General features: G+C 38.7%; 1 protein-coding gene across 1 annotated transcript in view; it reads left to right on the top strand.

Moving 5' to 3' along the window:
- Positions 1-11,210, top strand: part of ltn1 (listerin E3 ubiquitin protein ligase 1) — a 122,375-nt gene extending 111,165 nt beyond the window's left edge. Inside the window, exons 26-30 of the mRNA XM_067992747.1 lie at positions 398-569; positions 1,739-1,959; positions 4,267-4,461; positions 7,479-7,646; positions 10,406-11,210. Of these exons, the coding sequence (XP_067848848.1) occupies positions 398-569; positions 1,739-1,959; positions 4,267-4,461; positions 7,479-7,646; positions 10,406-10,468 (819 nt within the window). The 3' untranslated portion in view covers positions 10,469-11,210. The remainder of the gene's footprint in view (positions 1-397; positions 570-1,738; positions 1,960-4,266; positions 4,462-7,478; positions 7,647-10,405) is intronic.
- Positions 11,211-19,322: the final 8,112 nt, after the last annotated feature.

Genomic DNA, 19,322 nt, shown 5'->3' with positions numbered 1-19,322 from the left:
GTCTAAAAATGATCTTTGTTCTTCTCTGAACCGTTTCCAATAAACCAGTCTTTTGACTTTTCTCTCTCAGAAGTGCCTTCACTGTATCATGTGTTAATCATGTTTTGTAAGTATGTAGTATAATATTTCTGAATCATTGAAAAGTATCACTGAAATGAAAGAACTGTTATAGTCATTTTATAATTCTAGGTTAAGTAGCATAATCTAGTAAAAAGAAATAAAATATGTACTACAATAGGAAAGTAATTACAAAATGGAAAATTTAACAGACTTGAAATGATTGCAACTGTATTACCATTTTTACACAGCAAGATGATGGAAAGAAAATAGCATGCATAAGTTCTCTAAAGATTTGCGCAGGATTACCATTTTTTTTTTGGTTTTTCCTGTTTTCTAGTTGCGTGCTATTTATGCAACATATCTTCGTAAAAGCAAATCCTTGCACAAATTACTGCAACATCTCTTCAGACTGATGCCAGAAAATCCAACTATCCCTGGACAGATTGCTGATTCTGCCGGTAAAGGACTCCGGACGCTATTCAGTGAGAAACATGCCATCCTTCTCCAAGGTACATGAAGATAGTTAAAAGAAATTTATTCTAAAGTCATTTAAATCAGCACCTGCCTTGACTCAAAGACTCACTGACATTATTATATGATTTCCCTAAAAGCATGCAAATTATTTGTCCCAGGTAACTTTATTAACTAATCTTCAAAATTGTTAAACCAAAAAGTTAGTTGACCATTTTTAGAAAGGTACAGAGCAGGTAATGGTAAAAATAAATATATTTATGTAACATATACACAATCGTCATTTTCCAGGTGAAATGAGGTGTATTACTTTTCATAAAAATAGTACTTTCTTGCCAATTGTGTAGGCCACACATTTTATCTGCCTGACCGCCCCCCGCTCTCAATAACCTGTTGTGTTGTATGAAGTCACAGAATTGCAGTTGCTGGTGTTATCAATAGAAAGTGTGAAATGGAAAATATGAATTCCAAAAGTAAAGCTGACCTGTAAATAAATATGGAGGACTGAGATATTTAAAAGTTTATTTGGACTGTTGACACCATCTCAGGGCTCTAATGAAGTGCTCTTACTTTACCCTTAGTTTTTGATTGTGTAACAGCCATATTGCATTGTGCAACAATTCTCTAACACTACCCGCCTTGACTCAAAGACTTACTAACATTCAGCTATCTAGGCCCTAAGCTCTGGAAATCCCTCCCTAAGTCTCTTTGCCTCTCCACCTCTCCTCCTTTAAGACACTCCTTTAAAACCTACCTTTTTGACCAAGCTTTTGGTCACCCTTCCTAATGTCTCCTTCTTTGTCACAATGTCATTTTTTTTTGCCTGATTACACGCCTGTGAATTCTCTGCCTGTGAATTCCCTTGGGATATTTTACTACATTAAAGGCGCTATATAGATGCAAGTTGTTATATCTGATCCATGCACTGGACTTCAACACAATGAACACTGCAATAATGTTGCTGCACTAAAATAAAAGATGTAACTTTATTCCAGAAATGCAATGAAATAAAAAATGATAAATGTTTATGTACCTTTTTATATCAATTTTCATTGGTAATGATAAAATATTGAGAAATCAATTTTACAGATATATATAAATGGAAGTGTGCTAATTGGAAAAAATTTTTTTTTAAACTTATAATTCTCAAGACAATTTTTTTATGAATGTAAAATTAAGTCATGAGAATGTCCTTATTTTTTGCTAGAGACAGAAACCTTACACACAGAGGTTCCCAAGCTGGCTTGTGCTGTATATTATAGTGTATTGGAAGATTTGCCGGCCACAGTTCGACTTTGGTGGAATAGTCAAGATAAGCGTGTATCAAGCACAGTGGATAAATACACCAGCAGATACGTCAGCAATGTTCTTTCTTCACAGGAAATTGCAGCTGTGCAAACCAGTACACAAACATTCAAGAGCATGTTGGTTAGTGATCATTTTTGATGTATTCAGAATTCTGTTTTGCTGCATGAAAACTTGTCAACAATTTTCTTTTATAAACATGATGGTATATGCCCCTTTAAAACTCAGTAAACAACATAATACTCTCCATGTAAAAAAACTGTGAATCCTTGCTTCCTGTAGTAAGGTTAGTTTCAGTTAATTGTATAGGATCAATACTAGAGACATTCTTGTGCTTGGACTGAAGTCGGAAGGATTATTTCAGCAGATGCTTCATCTTTTTTTGGGTAATGTGATTTGAAGTAAATGAACTGATAAGGTTCTAAAATGATGAATTCCCAGAGATCTCCAGAGATGCTCTTTATTGTCTACTGACAGACTACTTAGTAGAGTTCCACCACATATACACCCACGGTTATGGCAGGCAACAATCTATACCGGGCAATTAATGCTAACCATAACCATTACCATAGACGTCAATTACAAAGGCACCATTTATAATGTAGTAAGCACGTCAGCTATTTTGGGAAGACTCAGCTATTCAATCAGCAGTTCGCACCTTATTAAGATGCAGGTACCTTGGATACTTAATCCCCTCTAAGTAATGTCCAGTTACAGTTTGTGCGAAGCAAAGAGAAAAAGGAAGTATGAGGGTAAGGATAGAAATTGAGGAGGCACTTCAGCGCTGGTTTTAGAATGCACATGGGAGAGATGCGCTTATCAGTGGCTCCCTTCTAGCCCAAAAAGCCAAGTAATTGGCTGAAGCACTTGGCAGGCTTGATTTTAATCCCTCTGAAGGGTGGCTTCAGAGATGGAAGTCTCGCCACAACATAGGGTTCCACCATGCACACAAATAAAAGCTTCACTCAGATGCCACAGGTGCAGAGCAGTGGCTAGAAAATGTATTGCCGGGCAGCTCAAAGGTTATGAACAAAAGCCGGAACATCTTCAGTTGTGATAAGACTGGTGTTTTCTATAGGTGTGTTGCCTATGGCACACTCGCCTTCAAAGATGAAGCTCTACTTGGCCAAAAAAAAGCTAAGGGAAGAATTTCCGTCATAGTTTGCTGCAATGTGGATGGCAGCATCAGACGGGATGTCAGAGGAAGAATTCTCTCAGTTGTTTGACCTTGGTAACCATGGTGCTCCACCTGAAACTCATATCAATGACATGGTCGGTGCAATGCAAGCCCAAAATGACGATGAGGGAGAACAGGACCCTGATGAAAACTGTACAGAGATTATGGTAATGCCGACTGATGTTCGCTCTGCGGTTCTGACATTGCAGTGTACTACGGAGCAGCATCCTGATATAGAGCCAGACTGGGATGCACTAAAAAAGATGGATGAAGTTTGGCGCTTGTACTGCCAGAGACAAATGGTGCAGACTCGGATTACAGGGATTTTTGGTGTAGACATGTAGGAGTGCTGTGACGTAAAGTTCAGTACAATTCTATCCTTCAATTTTTTTGATTACTTAGCAAGTGTGGTTTAAATAAAGTTCCTTCAATTGCATGTTCACTTGGGATTTGGTGGCATTCTGAATATGAAGTTGATGTTTGAGGAGTGCTACCCCTTTTAACCATTCACCTCATATAACAGGCAAATCGCGTTAACACCAACAAGCCCACTATAAGCAGTGGGGACTGTATATGATTTTCCCAGGGCTATGATGCCACTTTTATCATTAGTGTTTCCGTAAATTGTTTTCTCTTCTCCACCTATGTAAAACTGTGTGAATATTCTAATATTTGCTAAGTAACCTCTATATGCTGTGGCGGCCAGAGAACAAGTGGTAATGATATTGATTATGTACACTGAGAGAATTTTTAGCATCATGTTTAATTTTTTTTAAGCCACTCACACAGCTATACAACTGCAGTCAGTACTGCAAAACCCCATATGCCAAGAGAGCTGACCTTTTCAGCAGTGTTACAAAACAACAATATTGCCTTATCTTTCTCACAATAGTACTGCCACAGATTTGGAGAACTTGGTTCACAGTATCACTAATCAACCCCCATCCTAGGCAGTCTTTCTTGATCCTACTGCTGTGCTCAGAAACACATGAAAATCACAGACCTGTGTTTCAGATTTATTGCTATTATAATTCTAGTCACTATTGCGAGTAGTGCTTCTGCTTTGCAGGAAAATTGCACCCTTATTTTTTTGGATTCCTATGCACATTTATAAGATTGATTGTGATTGGAACACATGGTATATTTCCAGCTACTGACACATTTGTAATAAAGTCCCCTGTTCTGAAAGCTGTAAAGGTTTGACATTGGACCGTTCAGAAGTGAGCTGCTGATATTTTTCTGTTTCCCATTAGGTGAAAGCTCGTCCTGTGGCCCGAGAAGTACTTGCTACCTATTCTGTGGATGACATATTCATTGAGCTTGTTATACAGTTACCAACAAACTATCCTCTTGGGTCAATTACTGTAGAAAGTGGGAAACGAGTTGGTGTGGCTGTTCAACTGTGGCGCAACTGGATGTTGCAGCTAAATACATTTCTTAATCTTCAGGTACTTTATGATTACACACAATCGGATACTTGTACCACCCAGTTATTTTTGTACTGTCTTAATCAGCTGATACATCTGTTAATCACTAACATATATTTTGTAAACAGTGTAACTTTACTGTAAATTGATTTCAAAGAGTTTGTTTTCCCTGTGTCCTGCACATGTCATATCCAAGGGCATGGCAGGAGACATGTTCTCCAGCTTCTTTTAATCTATCCAAACGGGGTACTGGGGGGTGCATAAGCATGGTGCAAGTTGGCATTTCCTGCAGTTTTTTTTCATTTAAGCTGGCTGGCACAAACCTGAAATTTGGATGACCCTGAAATATGATGGCCTTTGATTTAGGGTCTTGCGTTTGCTTTCTCTGTTAGGAAATTAGTTAGATAGGAAAATACCTTTTGCAAGGTGTCAATTAAATTATAAACTCACCATAGACAGCAGATTGGGGGGAAGGTTTCTCCGTTCACTATAAAGTAACTGAAAACTATTAAATATTTTCAAATGAATCTTAGTGACAGAACTTGTACTGAGTTGTTCAATTTAATTACACCGTAGGGAAACTCCACTAAAAGAACCAAATAGCATATTACTGAAGCCTACCTGCAATCCTTGAGAGAAACAATAATCTGCTCTTAGATTGCTGACAGCTCTGGAGAATTAGTGTTCCTGGACCCATCCTTTTTTTTTGTGCTAAAACACCATCATTAGGAGTACATGCTGATCCTGTTTTCCCTATTACCCAACCTATAATGTCTTGCATTTTTATTATTTTAACTTTTAATTAAATCTAATATAACATATTCTATCTTTGTATATGATTTTCTTTTTAAAAAAACAAACTTTAAGTAGATGTATCTGCCATCCCCATAAGCATTCCACACTAGGAAGTGCCATTTTGTGAGTAGCTGACATGTATTTTAGTTTTCATGCATGGCTTTAAAATTTCTCCTCACCCCAACCTCCCCCATTCCTCCCCCCTGTTCCTACCTGTTGGGTTTTTTAATTGGGTCTAAAGTACATGTGATTCCTTAGGAACAGCTTGCCTATAAAATAGGCCACCTCTTTCATCTGGTTAATATGCTGGGAAATTTGTCGAAAGACCTTTAGCTGCCCTGATGATCTAGTAGGTAAAGGCCCTGTCCCCTGTAACACGTAGCTATACGGACAAGTGGGGTTGTTTCACTCCATTCAATAAATTTAGCAAAAATGTAATGCAAGTGTAAAGCAGCTTTCCCGGCATTGTATTGTATTGACTTCTTTTGCTATTAGATTCAATGCTTGGTCTCCATCGAATTAGTGGATCTCAGACATTATGGTGCTATGGGCACTTGTTTTGGGCTCAGTGCTCTTGGACTAGAGATGGGGACAATCAGCTGGAGTTCCAGCTCTTGATTGCTATCCACTGGCCCCAGTTCCAAAGTGTATGTGTGAAAACTTCAGATAGGAACAGGATTGAACTTGGCTGTGATACCCTCCACAGTCAAACAGTTTGGCAGCACTCTGTCAAGGTTTGCGCATGAAGATTGGCTATTTAGACAATATACTAGAGGGCTGCCAGCACCCATGTAATTGTGCCCCGACAACAGTCAAAAGAAAAGAGGATATTATGGCCTCCGTCGGCCTTGCTTACACCATGACGAATGACCACCTCTTCAAGGCACTGGCCATTGGACACCTTCTGATGCAGCCCTATACCAGCGACAAATTCACTCTGGGAACTAACTAAATAACTGAGGGAAAAAAGCTTTGCGAAAAATAAACAAAAATGCTTGTATCTTAAGCATATACCGCAAAGCCGCCATGTTACGTAGAGCAATCTGTAAGTGGTTTTGGGGAGGCTTAAAAACAAACTAAAACTACTTTCTTCTGATGTGCTAGTACTACAAATATATCTTTGAAGCCTGGATCTTCAATGTAATATTTTTACCTTGTGTTTATTATGTGATATAATTCTTCAGTAAATTGGTATGCCAATACGTTTAAGCTACTGCATGACTGCAGTAAAGACACTAGCTGCAGGTCCTGAACTACCTGTGAGCAATGTCATTGGAGACTTTGTGGTTTTTAAAAAGCATGTTACACCACAATGACAAATCTTTTTATACTGGTATACATCCATGAGCATAAACATGCATGAAATTTTCTAATAAAACAAACATTAGGGGAACGATAGCATAGTGGTTATGTTACTGGACTAGTAATCCAGAGGCCTGGACTAATAATCCAGAGTCATGAGTTCAAATCCTGCCATGGCAGCTGGTGAATTTAAATTCAATGAATTAAATAATATTCTGGAATTAAAAAAAACTAGTATCAGTAATGGTAGCCATGAAACTACCGGATTGTCGTAAAAACCCATCTGGTTCACTAATGCCCTTTAGGGAAGGAAACCTGCCGTCCTTACCCGGTCTGGCCTATATGTGACTCCAGACCACAGCAACGTGATTGATTCTTAATCGGCCTCAAAGGGCCTAGCAGGTCACTCAGTTGTACAAGAAGGCGGCTCACCACCACCTTTTCAAGGGCAATTAGGGATGGGCGATAAATGCTGGCCTTGCCGGCGACGCCCCCATCCCATGAACGAATAATACTGCAGATGTTGGAAATCTGAAATAAAAACAGAAAATGCTGAACACACTCAGCAGTTCAGGCAGCATCTGTGGAGTGAGAGAAACAGAATTAACATTTCAGGTCGATGAGTGTTTCCAGCATTTTCTGTTTTTGTTTCATGTAATTTTCTACCTGGTTTAATTGGAGCAGTGTGGACTAACTGCTAAATGGAAGCCAAAAAAAATGATTGATCAACTTCCAGTTAATTAAATTTCCAGATAATTAAATCATTCATCTTGTAAGTAAATGAATACAGTGTAGTAAGTATACGAATGGTTACTTTTTGCATTGATACATTCTATTTAAAATGTTTTAAAAACATGAATACAAATTTAAATTCTTGTAGTTCCTGAAATATTCCTAATTAAATAGTGCACATTTTAATGCTTCATATTGCTTTTTTATAGAATGGCAGCATCATGGAAGGCCTTGCTTTGTGGAAGGCCAATGTGGATAAACGGTTTGAAGGAATTGAGGAATGTATGATCTGCTTTTCAGTAATTCATGGTTCTAACTATTCACTTCCAAAGAAAGCCTGCAGAACCTGCAAGAAAAAGTTCCACTCAGCCTGCTTGGTAAGCAGTTTAAACTAGAAAAACAGCATTGGGTTTTGAGAATTGTTGAACACCACCACTAATCAGATTAAATGAACAAATCCATTTTGATATCAGGTACATTTCGACCCTCAAACTACAAGTTTAAAAGTAGTATTAGTAACAGGAGGACAGTTGACATCTAAAGATCTTCCATTTTTTTTTAATAGTGAGTATTTTCCTAATAATGTATTTCAGACTACTTTATATTATGTATAATTCTATTAATGGGGCAAGTATGTGCTGTGCTTCACCTTTGTGTTATTGCTATGAATTGTCTCTCAAACACCATCAAGATTATTAATTTTCTTTTGAGTGCAGTTATTGATGTTTGTTGTGAAGAGTTGAGATGGTAGTTAACAACTGAGTAGTCCCAGTAGAAATGTTTTTTTTATGTTTGGTCTCGGGATGCAAGCGACATTGGCAAGGCAACATTTATTGCCCAACCTAATTGCCCTGAAGACATTAAAAGTCAACCAGTAATGTGGGACTGGAGCCATGTGTACACAGGACCAGGTGGGAGTGGCAGATTCCCTTCCTTGAAGGACATTAGTGAACCAGTTAGCTTGTGAAATCCATCTTGGTCTTTTTCTCTAAGATACAGAAACCTCACCTTCTGACTGCATGCAAGTGTGACAGCCACTCCTTTGAATTCTTAAAACCACTCTTATTCAGTTTTATTTGACAAGAAATGGTCACTTTGAAGCATCAGGGAGCATGGCAGAAATGCAAGTGCAGTGCCATTTTTGTAACAGTGGTATTTTTAGGGAGCTTTTCATTTAACTGCTTTCATTTGAGGATTGTACACTAAACTCTATAAAAGCATTGTTGCAAATATTGTTTTAGACTTAATTATCCCCCACCACCACTTTATCAATTGTGGCTGCTTTTTAATCTTGGGACCAGAGAGAAGTTAAATTGGTTAAGTAAATATTGTTTTAACCCATGATTCTGAAAGATTGCAGTGATCATATAACTCATCGCAGATTACTTGTGTACTCGAAAATACTAGTGGTTATTAGATTTTTAAAAACTGCCTATAACGTGCTCCCAAGAATATTAACTAGTTTGAAGCAGTCTAAAGGTTAAGTTCCATTCTCTCTGGCTGATAAGCTTAGCAAGTTTTCAGTTCACACACTGACATAATATTGCATTAGCAAAGCTATTCAGTTGGCATTAGTAGTTTTATCACTATAATAACTATCACACTAATATTAACTAAACTAAAATAAGTGCATAAAATGCAATTTTAATTAACCCAAAAAATTGTAAACACTTAACCCTTATTCCCATTATATATTTATCCTATATTTGTTAACTTTAAGTTTACTTTTCTTTCATCTAATTCATCTTCACCAACACAAAAATCTTCCTCATACCTTATTTCTTCTTCCTCTTTATTCCCATCACCAGTTTTTGAGGCAAGAGCAATTCTTAATAAATTGGATTTTCTTCACCTGTTTGAAAGCCTGAAATATCAAGATTGAACTGGTCACACCACTGATGCGGCTAGATCAATCTTTTGACATTTTTACCATATGTAAAAGGCTCTGATACCAAGTGAACCTGGCACTAGTTCTCCGAGCCTGACTATGTAATTGAAAGATTAATAAAAGTGTCAGTTTTTACCAGATCTAATTCAGTAAAAATGTTAATTTGTAAACTGCTTCAGGAAGTTATTCATAATTGAGGTTAAGGCAAATAGGACTCTTTCATTTAGTCCATTGGCTCATTATGCCTCATGAATATTAAAATTCAAAAGTTTTAAAATTATTATTTCAATGCCTATCTCTGCTACTGCATGAATTCAACTGTGCCCCTGACCAATTACTAGAAAATGAACCTTTTTATCCTATAATGAAGTGTTGTGAAAATGTATGTTTTTGGCTTTAAGGAGCTCTACTTGTTCTTTAAATATTATGAATAATACCAAAGAATTATTATATTTTCCTAATGTCCCTTGGAATTTATTTTTCCCTTTTTGCCCTTTCATTCTGCTTCAATTATTTTTAGTGGTTATGTCTTCAGTTTTGTTTTCTGATTTTCCTTCTTTCTTGTTTCCTGAAATACTTTTAATATGTAGCACTGTTATCAAATTGTTTTGTCTAAAAGGTACACAGCCTATTAAAACCAGTGAGTAATACTTGATATTACAGTTGGCTGGTACTGTTCAGAATAATGCAAGAAACAGAAAAGATTTCTCAGACTGGAATACTGCAGCACATGAAAGCTGAGATTACACTACTATAAGGTTGAAATTTTCAAACATGGACAAGTGCTACTAAAATCTAGATGAGCAAGTGAACAAGAACAAAGATAAAATCATCATGCATCTTTCTTCTGAGCATCACATATACAAATCTGTTGTACTAGGAAACCTGTAATATCTATGAACATTACCTGACACTGAAGGGACTGCATGTGTGCACAAAGCGACAACATTGTTTAATGCCATTCTTTGATCTCCACTTTGTTGAGACCATTCTGGAATTTTTGTGTATGGATAATCATTTTGCTGAAACTTCCTGTCTTTCTCTTGGCTACATATTTTATCTTTAACTGATAATTGAAGTTAAAATGAGGAGGAATTTGATTGTGTTTACATATGGAACAAAAATTTTTAGGTTCTGAAGCAGGATTGAGTAAATTTCTGTCAATTTACATGATATTTTTATATTTTTCTCTAACAGTATTAAACATTAATCTATGTATGCTAACTTTTGAATTTTTTATTTTTACAGTACCGATGGTTTACTTCCAGCAACAAGTCTACATGCCCACTATGTCGAGAAACGTTCTTTTGAGACATTTTGGCTTTTCTTCTGTTATTGTCACTGCCTAGTGGAGTCTAGGAGAATTGCAGCCATGAAGCATCAGTCGAGGGCTTTATGACCGTGAGAAACTGGCAATATTTGAATGTCACAGCAGAAACAGAAAGCTTTATATAAAGCCTCTAATACCAAAACTGTAATTTTGGAGTATTTGTGTCAACATTTAATAATAAGCATCAGCAATTTTCCACAATTAAATTCATCAATGAAATGAATAACAATATATTATATAAATATAATTTGTTTTCCCCCCTTATTTTAAGATCAAGTCCATCTTTTGTCCCCCCCAGTTTGTGTCTCTGGCTGTGTTGGCGACTTGCTTCCATGTCTCCACTGGTGCTACAGTGGATCAGCTACTGGGAAGTGCATGAGAGTGGCTTTAGGATGACTCTCCTTTTTTCTCCTCCCATATTGTGGGATAGTGCCTGGTTTCTACTTGGCAGTGGGTGATCAAACATGCAAACCATCACACCACCTGATAAAACATGTTGGTTTTAAAATCATTACTCTTAATTTCCTTGTAATATAAAAAATTCTGTGTAATAAATCTTATTCAGTAGTAAAATCCTAATGAACTGTGGTACTGTGTAGTATTAATGAGTAATGCCTGCGCCAGTCAATTTTGTTTTACCTATAATTTTAAGTCTCTTTCTAACCTTATAAAATAGTCACCTGTATACACTGGTGTTCATATTAAAATTATCATGGCCATCAATTTCTATTCCTGATCATTGCTGGACTCTAGAACAAACAGTGGAAATATAAATTGGAATGTGCACCACCACAGTAACATGTTTGGATGTAGGACTGCCACTTTACATGTACTGTGCAATCTCCTAATTCATAGGGCTTTGGAAAAACTCGGGCCTAAAATATGCCATGGGATGCCAGGCGATGTATGCGTTCATCTGAAATTGCACTGCTATTTCAGCAAAGGCATTAACTCACTTATTTTAAATGCGCGAGCACCCCAACTAACATATAGAGAGAAGAATTTCAGATGCGTGCTTTAAGCTATCATTCATTGATATCCCACGGCAACATTTCAGGACCTTGATTCCTTTGGGTAATTATGGGATTTTAAAATCAAAAGTTGAATTTATATAGCACTTTCCACATCTCTCAAACATCCCAAAACATTTCACATATAATGAATTATTTATGAAGTGGAATGACTTGTTATGTAGGCAAATATGGCAGCCAATTTGTACATGGCAAAATCCCACGAACAGCAGTTGGATGAATGTCTATTTAACTTATTTTGGTGGCGGTTGAGGGAGGAATGCTGACCAAAACACTAGGTGAATTCCCTACGCCTTGTTCGAGTATTGCCACATGATCCTTAACATCCACCTGAACCACAGGAAGAAGCAGACAGTGTTACCATATCGGGGGGAAAATTGGTTAAGGGTCTGTTCTGGGCGATGTTAGCACAATGCGCTAACACCCCGCGCCCGACGGACCCTGGGCAGGCAAGATGCAAGTTTGGTCCCAAGGGAGCACTTACTTGCAATCGGTGTTCCTTTCCAGGCCTTGCACATGGAATGAATGCAATTTGCACTTTCCACCACCAGAGGGAGCTCCATCTCTTAAAGGGAAGACGTTTCTTAGAAATCTCTTAAACCTGTTGTTTCATGAAAATAATAGTCTAGTGTCTGCATGGAGTATGAACAGAGATCGGACATCGCACACGTAAAACACAGATGCACATCCCATCCCTGTGTTTACATACTGATGAGTTATGTTAAAACATTGAATAAAGGTTGCGCACTACTAAATCCCACATCCTCCAATCTGCACACCAGACCTCATCAGTCTGCCAATCTGAGTTGGTACCAGGCCTGCGAGAGCACATGCACCAAGGTTCTCTGCTGATGCACCAGAGACATTGGGTGCAAGAGGTGGACAGAAGGAGGGACACCCTATATCCGCAGTGAGGGGGGGTGGGAGCAAGACACCCTCCAGACATATACTCAAAAGACTGTGGGAGGCAGTGGGGGACGAAGTCAATGCCAGGCGCACAGCATCATGAACATGGATGTAGTCCATGAAGAAGTTCAATGCTTTGACATGAGTGGGCAAGGTGAGTGAGGTCAACTGTCAAGTGGCGTCTCCTACCAACTGCACCACACACTACACTCTCCATCCCCCACATACCAATAAACTCTTTCCATCAGTACTCAACTATTCCCATCAGATGCTTCCTCCCGCTCTTACACATTACCACTGTTTCAAGCCACCCACCCACAACTCATAGGCCGCACACACTGGCAGCTATTCAACCAAGACAGGCACATCACCCAGGCACACGTCCTGCTTTCTTGCAGGAGAAGGTGGCGCATAATAAGAGGCAGCAAGTGGCAGTGGCATTTAGCCCCAGCGAGCCCGTTCAACCATTGTGAGATCATGATGGACGTGTGACCTAACTCCATATACCCGCCGTAGCCCTATATCCCTTAATACCCTTGGTTCACAGAAATCTATCAATCTCAGATTTAACATTCACAAGCAAGCTAGCATCAACTGCCATCGGTAGAAGAGCGTTCCAAACGTCTCCCACCCTTTGCGTGTAGAAGCATTTCTTAACTTCACTCCTGCTTGTCCTGGCTCTAAATGTTAGGCTAGGTCCCTGCATCCTAGTATTGAAGTCTAGGAGATCTACAAAACCGGTTACAAATGTCTCGGCAGCCAGAGGCAATAATCCAGCCACTAACCTGTAAATCCTGCACGGTCCCTTTAAATAGCGCCGGTGGAGGGTCCTCCAGGCACTGTAAGACACGTTCAGATGGTCGGGGTTAAGATTGTGCATTGAGTTGAGCATTAAGTCCCAAAATGGTGTCTATCACTTTAAATCAGCATTGCACACTGATTGAAGCCATTTTCTCCTTGCTTTACATGATTCCAGCGTTTCTTATCTGCGCCTGCGCAAACTCCTATACCAAGATGGCGTCTGGCGCATGTCACGCAGGAAAAGTGCGTGCGCGTCCAAGACGCCATCTTTGATGTCAGAGAGGCCGTGCAGCGCCGAAACAACGGGCGCTACACGGCCCAATTTAGCGTCCGTCATCTTTTAACATCTGTGCTAAAGGACATTCACTTCCAACAATGTATTGCACTGAAGTGTTGGTCTAGATTATGTGCCCAAATCTTGGCCTGGGACTTGCTACAGAATCAGAAAGTTATGGATTCAAGAATGTACAAACTAAGCCAAGATAAAACAACACACAAAATTCCAACTAAACACCTATCATTTTTATAAGTTTTATGTATTTTATTCCATGTAAACAAAATTTTGTAATCCTAAATCAATTCACATCAACAGTGAGATATATACTGATGAAGAGTCCAGCTGTTGTACAGTGGAAATACAAACAAGAGCTATGAACTGGAGCCTCTATAAATGTGTTAGGAGTGGACTTGTAACATACACTTATTCATGAAGTCTTTGAACATACAGGCTCCTGATTACTTACTAAATCATGAACTGCATCATCAACGAACCTGTAACATTCCACGGGGGGGGGGGGGGGGGGGGCTGCTTCTAATCTACGTTTCCCAGTGTCAGCGTTTGCCGATTTTAAAACTTGTGGATTAATCATCCATGCTTCATGAGTCACTGTAGCTAACTTCTGTGTGTGCACTTCTGGGTCAGATTAATGGTCATTGCTGAAGAGGGAGAGAGAGCTGGGTAGAAGATTGACTGGACTCTGCACCAGAAGCTTTTGAGAGGTAAAACGTTGCATTGTGCTTGAACTGATACTTACTATGGCCCGGATTTTGCCACTCATTAGATTTAAACTTACCCACAAACTATCCACGGGCTTTTGGGCGCCAACTCCCTGCAATGGAGAGCCGAAAAAAGTGCAGCGTCCTTTCCCAGGCATCTGTGAGTGGGGTAAAGACCTGTCAATCCCCTCAATCAGATTGAAGCATCATTAACAAGCCGCACAGACACAGACCAGGAAGTGCAAGCTACAACAGTAAATTCAATATAAAATCAGTTACAGAAAGTGAAATAAAGAGAAGGTAAGAAATAAATGAATTAAAAGAATGATAAAAGAGACTGAAAAAGTAAAAAAAAAAATTTAAATGTCCAAGAACAATTAAAATGGGAAAGAACGAGACTCCACATTTTTAAAAGTTAATTTTCAGTGCCAGTGAGGTTGTTTGTCAGTCATTAAGACTTACCATGCCGTTAAAATTTTGGCTACATTAAAAAAACTGGATGTACCTTTTTCTGGCGACAATAATTAGTTTCAAGCTGGGCAGGAGAACAACTTCGCACTGGTCCATTGATTCCAATGGGGATCCAGCCGGTGAGACCTCCTTCCCACGCAGCTTTCAGAGGAGCACAGCATCGCAGAGAGCAACTTCCAGATTTCCACGTTTAACTGCATGTGCGCACGTGGAAAGTTACTGTTGCATTTGGCCATATATAACAGTAATCCCTGTTAGCATTGCCGTTATTATAAGAGCAAATTCCAGGCCATTATGATTAAAATTGATTACAATAAGTAAATGTGTGAATATTATTTGAGGGTGTGACTAAAATCAATATTTATTAAGAGTGATAAAACAAAATAATTCAGATGACTCTTACTTTTTAAAAGCTACTGGCACAATCTTGTGACACTAATATACCTCTCATTGCTTATCAAGAAACCATATAAAACTCACTAATATAAACTCAAGTATTTATGCGGAGGAACTAATACACACATTCTTTGGAAGTCATTTACTGTGGAATCCTACAACTATAGTTCAAATAAGCTATTCAAAAATAAATTACAAAATTGTTACCTGGAAGTAACAAACCACAGGTGTGAAATCTTTGAAAGCAAATGCTCTGTTAATAAAAAATATTTTTTTATTTTACTGCACAATCATATAGGCAAGGAAACAACTGGCATACATATATATATATATATATTTAAGATTCTTTTCAACTGTAATAAAATATGACATTTGGAGGGTGATGGACCCATACTTCACACCATCTCTGTGGACTATCTAATGCGTTTTTGTTTCTAAATAGCACTATTCTAAATACTAGCCTGGCAAGATTTCAACTAAAACAAATTGATAGGAAACTGAAGTTTCTGATATCCAAAATAAAGTTTGAAATAAAATTCAAAAAAGTATATAATTCACAATAAAATTGAATTGCTTTCTATGTCCGTTAATGCCTTCATTTAAAAATTTTATTTGAAGGCCTCACCTTTGCCCAAAACCTGGGCTCGAATTTGTTACTGTATAGAGTTGTGATTCTGTTAATTGATGCAGATTGTGCAATCTGATCATATGTTTTGTACCTAATTTCCCAGAATGCATCAGTATCAGTCGGCCATGTACTAATGGAATAGATTTTTTTTTGGCTTCTAGCAGTCTTTGCTCAGTTGTTTCCCAAAATTATTTTTTAAAAGCCAGGGGACAAATTTCAAAAGCATTATTCATTAAAGATTAATGGAGTTTTTTATAGGGAGGCTGTGTATGTATCTCTCTCACACATGTCTCATGTGTGAGAGAGATGTAATTACAGTGTCCTATTGTGGCTTATCCTTTGTGTTCTATAAACTTCAGAAAGCAAATTAAGTTGAGAGAGATACCATGGGGGTGATTTTAAACCCCAATAACGGGTGGGTTGGGGCCGGGTGGGAGTTGAAAATAGTTGTTTTTTTTGGGTCGCAAAATTTTCAGACTTTGCATTCCCAGTGGGAAGCCTGTACTTTTACACACCGACATTAAAGCCGGGTTGCAGTCACGACCTAAAAAACAACTATTTTCAATTCCCACCCGCCCCCAATCAACCCGTTCTTGGGGTTTAAAATCACCCCCAAGTGTCTTTTCTCATCCTAATTTTGGTTAATGTTTCATAAAACACATTTTGAATTTGACAAAGTCTCTAATAATCTCACCTATTTTCCTGACACAAAATGTAAACATTCTAATTGCTGATACCTATGAAAAGGAGACAGACTTTCCTCGTTCTTTGATTTTTTTTTAAACGTTGGATTTTGAAAGCAAAAAAAGCCTGTTTGAGAAAGACTGCTAGGAAGGGAGGGAATGGGGTTGAGGTTGAGGATGAGTCAGCCTTCAGCCTCCTGCCACCTGCCCATGTGGGGAGTGAGGGTGCCACACCGTATCACGTCATCCACCACCTACCACCTAAAATGAAAGAAAAAGGCAGAGCAGGAAAAAGAAGTAATGGAGAGAAAAGCAGAAGAGGAAAACAGTGACAGAAGCAAAAGAAGACGGAGGCGGAAACGGGAACACAAAGGTAACAGAGACAATTGAGACACAGACCATGTATAAGTATGTTATTAAGAAAAATAATGCCTTAATCACAGAGTAGTTTTCAATAAAATTCAACAAATGTCACTTTTTAGATGAAAAAGACAATGTCTATGATCATTATTAACTTCAGGATACTGGAAAATACATCAAATAAAAGCAAAGTCAAAGTTTTGGGGGTGTCCCCTAGAAAATAAAGGGGAGATTACATTTCAGCACAACTGTGTGCAGAAAATTAGTGGCTGGTGATGCACAATTTCACTGATCTGTGCTCCTGACAGAAGTAGTTCCACACCAGGTGTGCCTATGTAGAAAATCTCCCCTTAAATTATGTGTGTTCAAGTTTTGAATTTCATCCTCGGGATGCCTTCTAACTTTCTATCTCTCCCTCTTTCCCTTCTATCTCTCCATTTCCCTTTCTATCTCTCCCTCTTTTCTTTCGATCTCTCCCTCTTTCCATCTCTCCCGCTTTTCTTTCTATCTCTTCCTCTTTCCATCTCTCCCTCTTTTCTTTCTATCTCTCTCTTTTCTATCTCTCCCTCTTTCCTTTTCTATTTCTCTTTTCTGTCTCTCCCTCTTCTTTCTATCGCTCCTTCTTTCCTTTTCTATCTCTCTTTTCTATTTCTCCCTCTTTCCTTTTCTATCTCCCTCTTTCCCTTTCTATCTCTCTCTTTCCCTTTCTATCTCTCCCTTTTCTTTCTATCTCTCCCTTTTCTTTCTATCTCTCCCTTTTCTTTCTATCTCTCCCTCTTTTCTATCTCTCGCTTTCTTTTCAATCTCTCCCTCTCCCTCTTTCCCTTTCTATCTCTCCCTCTTTCCTATCTCTCCCTCTTTCCTATCTCTCCCTCTTTCCCATCGATCTCTCCCTTTTTTCTATCTATCTCTTTTTTTAATCCTATTTCTCTTTTCTATCTCCCACTCTTCTATCTATTGCTCCTTCTTTCCTTTTCTATCTCTCTCTCTTTTCCATCTCTCCCTCTTTTTCTATCTCTCCCTCTTTCCTTTTCCATTTCTCTCTCTTTTCTATCTCTCCCTCTTTCTTTTCTTTTCTATCTCTCCCTCTTTTCTTTTCTATCTTTCCCTCTTTCCCTTTCTATCTCTCCCTCTTTCCTATCTCTCCCTCTTTCTTTTCTATCACTCCCTCTTTCCCTTTCTATCTCTCCCTCTCTCTTTTCTGTCTCTCCCTCTTTCTTTTCTTTTCTATCTCTCCCTCTTTTCTTTTCTATCTCTCCCTCTTTTCTTTTCTATCGTTCCCTCTTTCCCTTTCTATCTCTCCCTCTCTTCTATCTCTCCCTCTTTCCCTTTCTATCTCTCCCTCTCTCTTTTCTATCTCTCCCTCTCTCTCTTTTCTATCTCTCCCTCTCTTCCTTTCTATCTCTCCCTCTCTCTTTTCTATCTCTCCCTCTTTCCCTTTCTATCTCTCTCTCTCTCTTTTCTATCGCTCCCTCTCTCTTTTCTATCTCTCCCTCTCTTCCTTTCTATCTTTCCCTCTCTTCCTTTCGATCTCTCTTTCTTTCCCATTCTGTCTCTCTTTCTTTCCCTTTCTATCTCTCTTTCCCTTTCTATCGCTCCCTCTTTCCCTTTCTATCTCTCCCTCTTTTCTATCTCTCCTTTCCTTTTCTATCTCCCCCTCTCTCTTTTCTATCTCTCCCTCTTTCCCTTTCTATCTCTTCCTCTCTTTTTTCTATCTCTCCCTCTTTCCCTTTCTATCTCTCCCTCTCTCTTTTCTATCTCTCCCTCTTTCTCTTTTCTATCTCTCCCTCTTTCCCTTTCTATCTCTCTTTCTCTTTTCTATCTCTCCCTCTTTCCCTTTCTATCTCTCTTTCCCTTTCTATCTCTCCCTCTTTCCCTTTCTATCTCTCCCTCTTTCCCTTTCTATCTCTCTTTCCCTTTCTATCTCTCCCTCTTTCCCTTTCTATCTCTCTTTCTCTTTTCTATCTCTCCCTCTTTCCCTTTCTATCTCTCTTTCTCTTTTCTATCTCTCCCTCTTTCCCTTTCTATCTCTCTTTCCCTTTCCTATCTCTCCCTCTTTCTCTTTTCTATCTCTCCCTCTTTCCCTTTCTATCTCTCCCTCTCTCTTTTCTGTCTCTCCCTCTTTCTTTTCTTTTCTATCTCTCCCTCTTTTCTTTTCTATCTCTCCCTCTTTTCTTTTCTATTGTTCCCTCTTTCCCTTTCTATCTCTCCCTCTCTTCTATCTCTCCCTCTTTCCCTTTCTATCGCTCCCTCTTTCCCTTTCTATCTCTCCCTCTTTTCTATCTCTCCTTTCCTTTTCTATCTCCCCCTCTCTCTTTCCTATCTCTCCCTCTTTCCCTTTCTATCTCTTCCTCTCTTTTTTCTATCTCTCCCTCTTTCCCTTTCTATCTCTCCCTCTCTCTTTTCTATCTCTCCCTCTTTCTCTTTTCTATCTCTCCCTCTTTCCCTTTCTATCTCTCTTTCTCTTTTCTATCTCTCCCTCTTTCCCTTTCTATCTCTCTTTCCCTTTCTATCTCTCCCTCTTTCCCTTTCTATCTCTCTTTCTCTTTTCTATCTCTCCCTC

This window comes from Heptranchias perlo, chromosome 11, assembly GCF_035084215.1.
Source record: "Heptranchias perlo isolate sHepPer1 chromosome 11, sHepPer1.hap1, whole genome shotgun sequence".
In the NCBI taxonomy this organism is placed as follows: domain Eukaryota; kingdom Metazoa; phylum Chordata; class Chondrichthyes; order Hexanchiformes; family Hexanchidae; genus Heptranchias; species Heptranchias perlo.
This window is presented reverse-complemented; position numbering and strand designations above follow the sequence as displayed.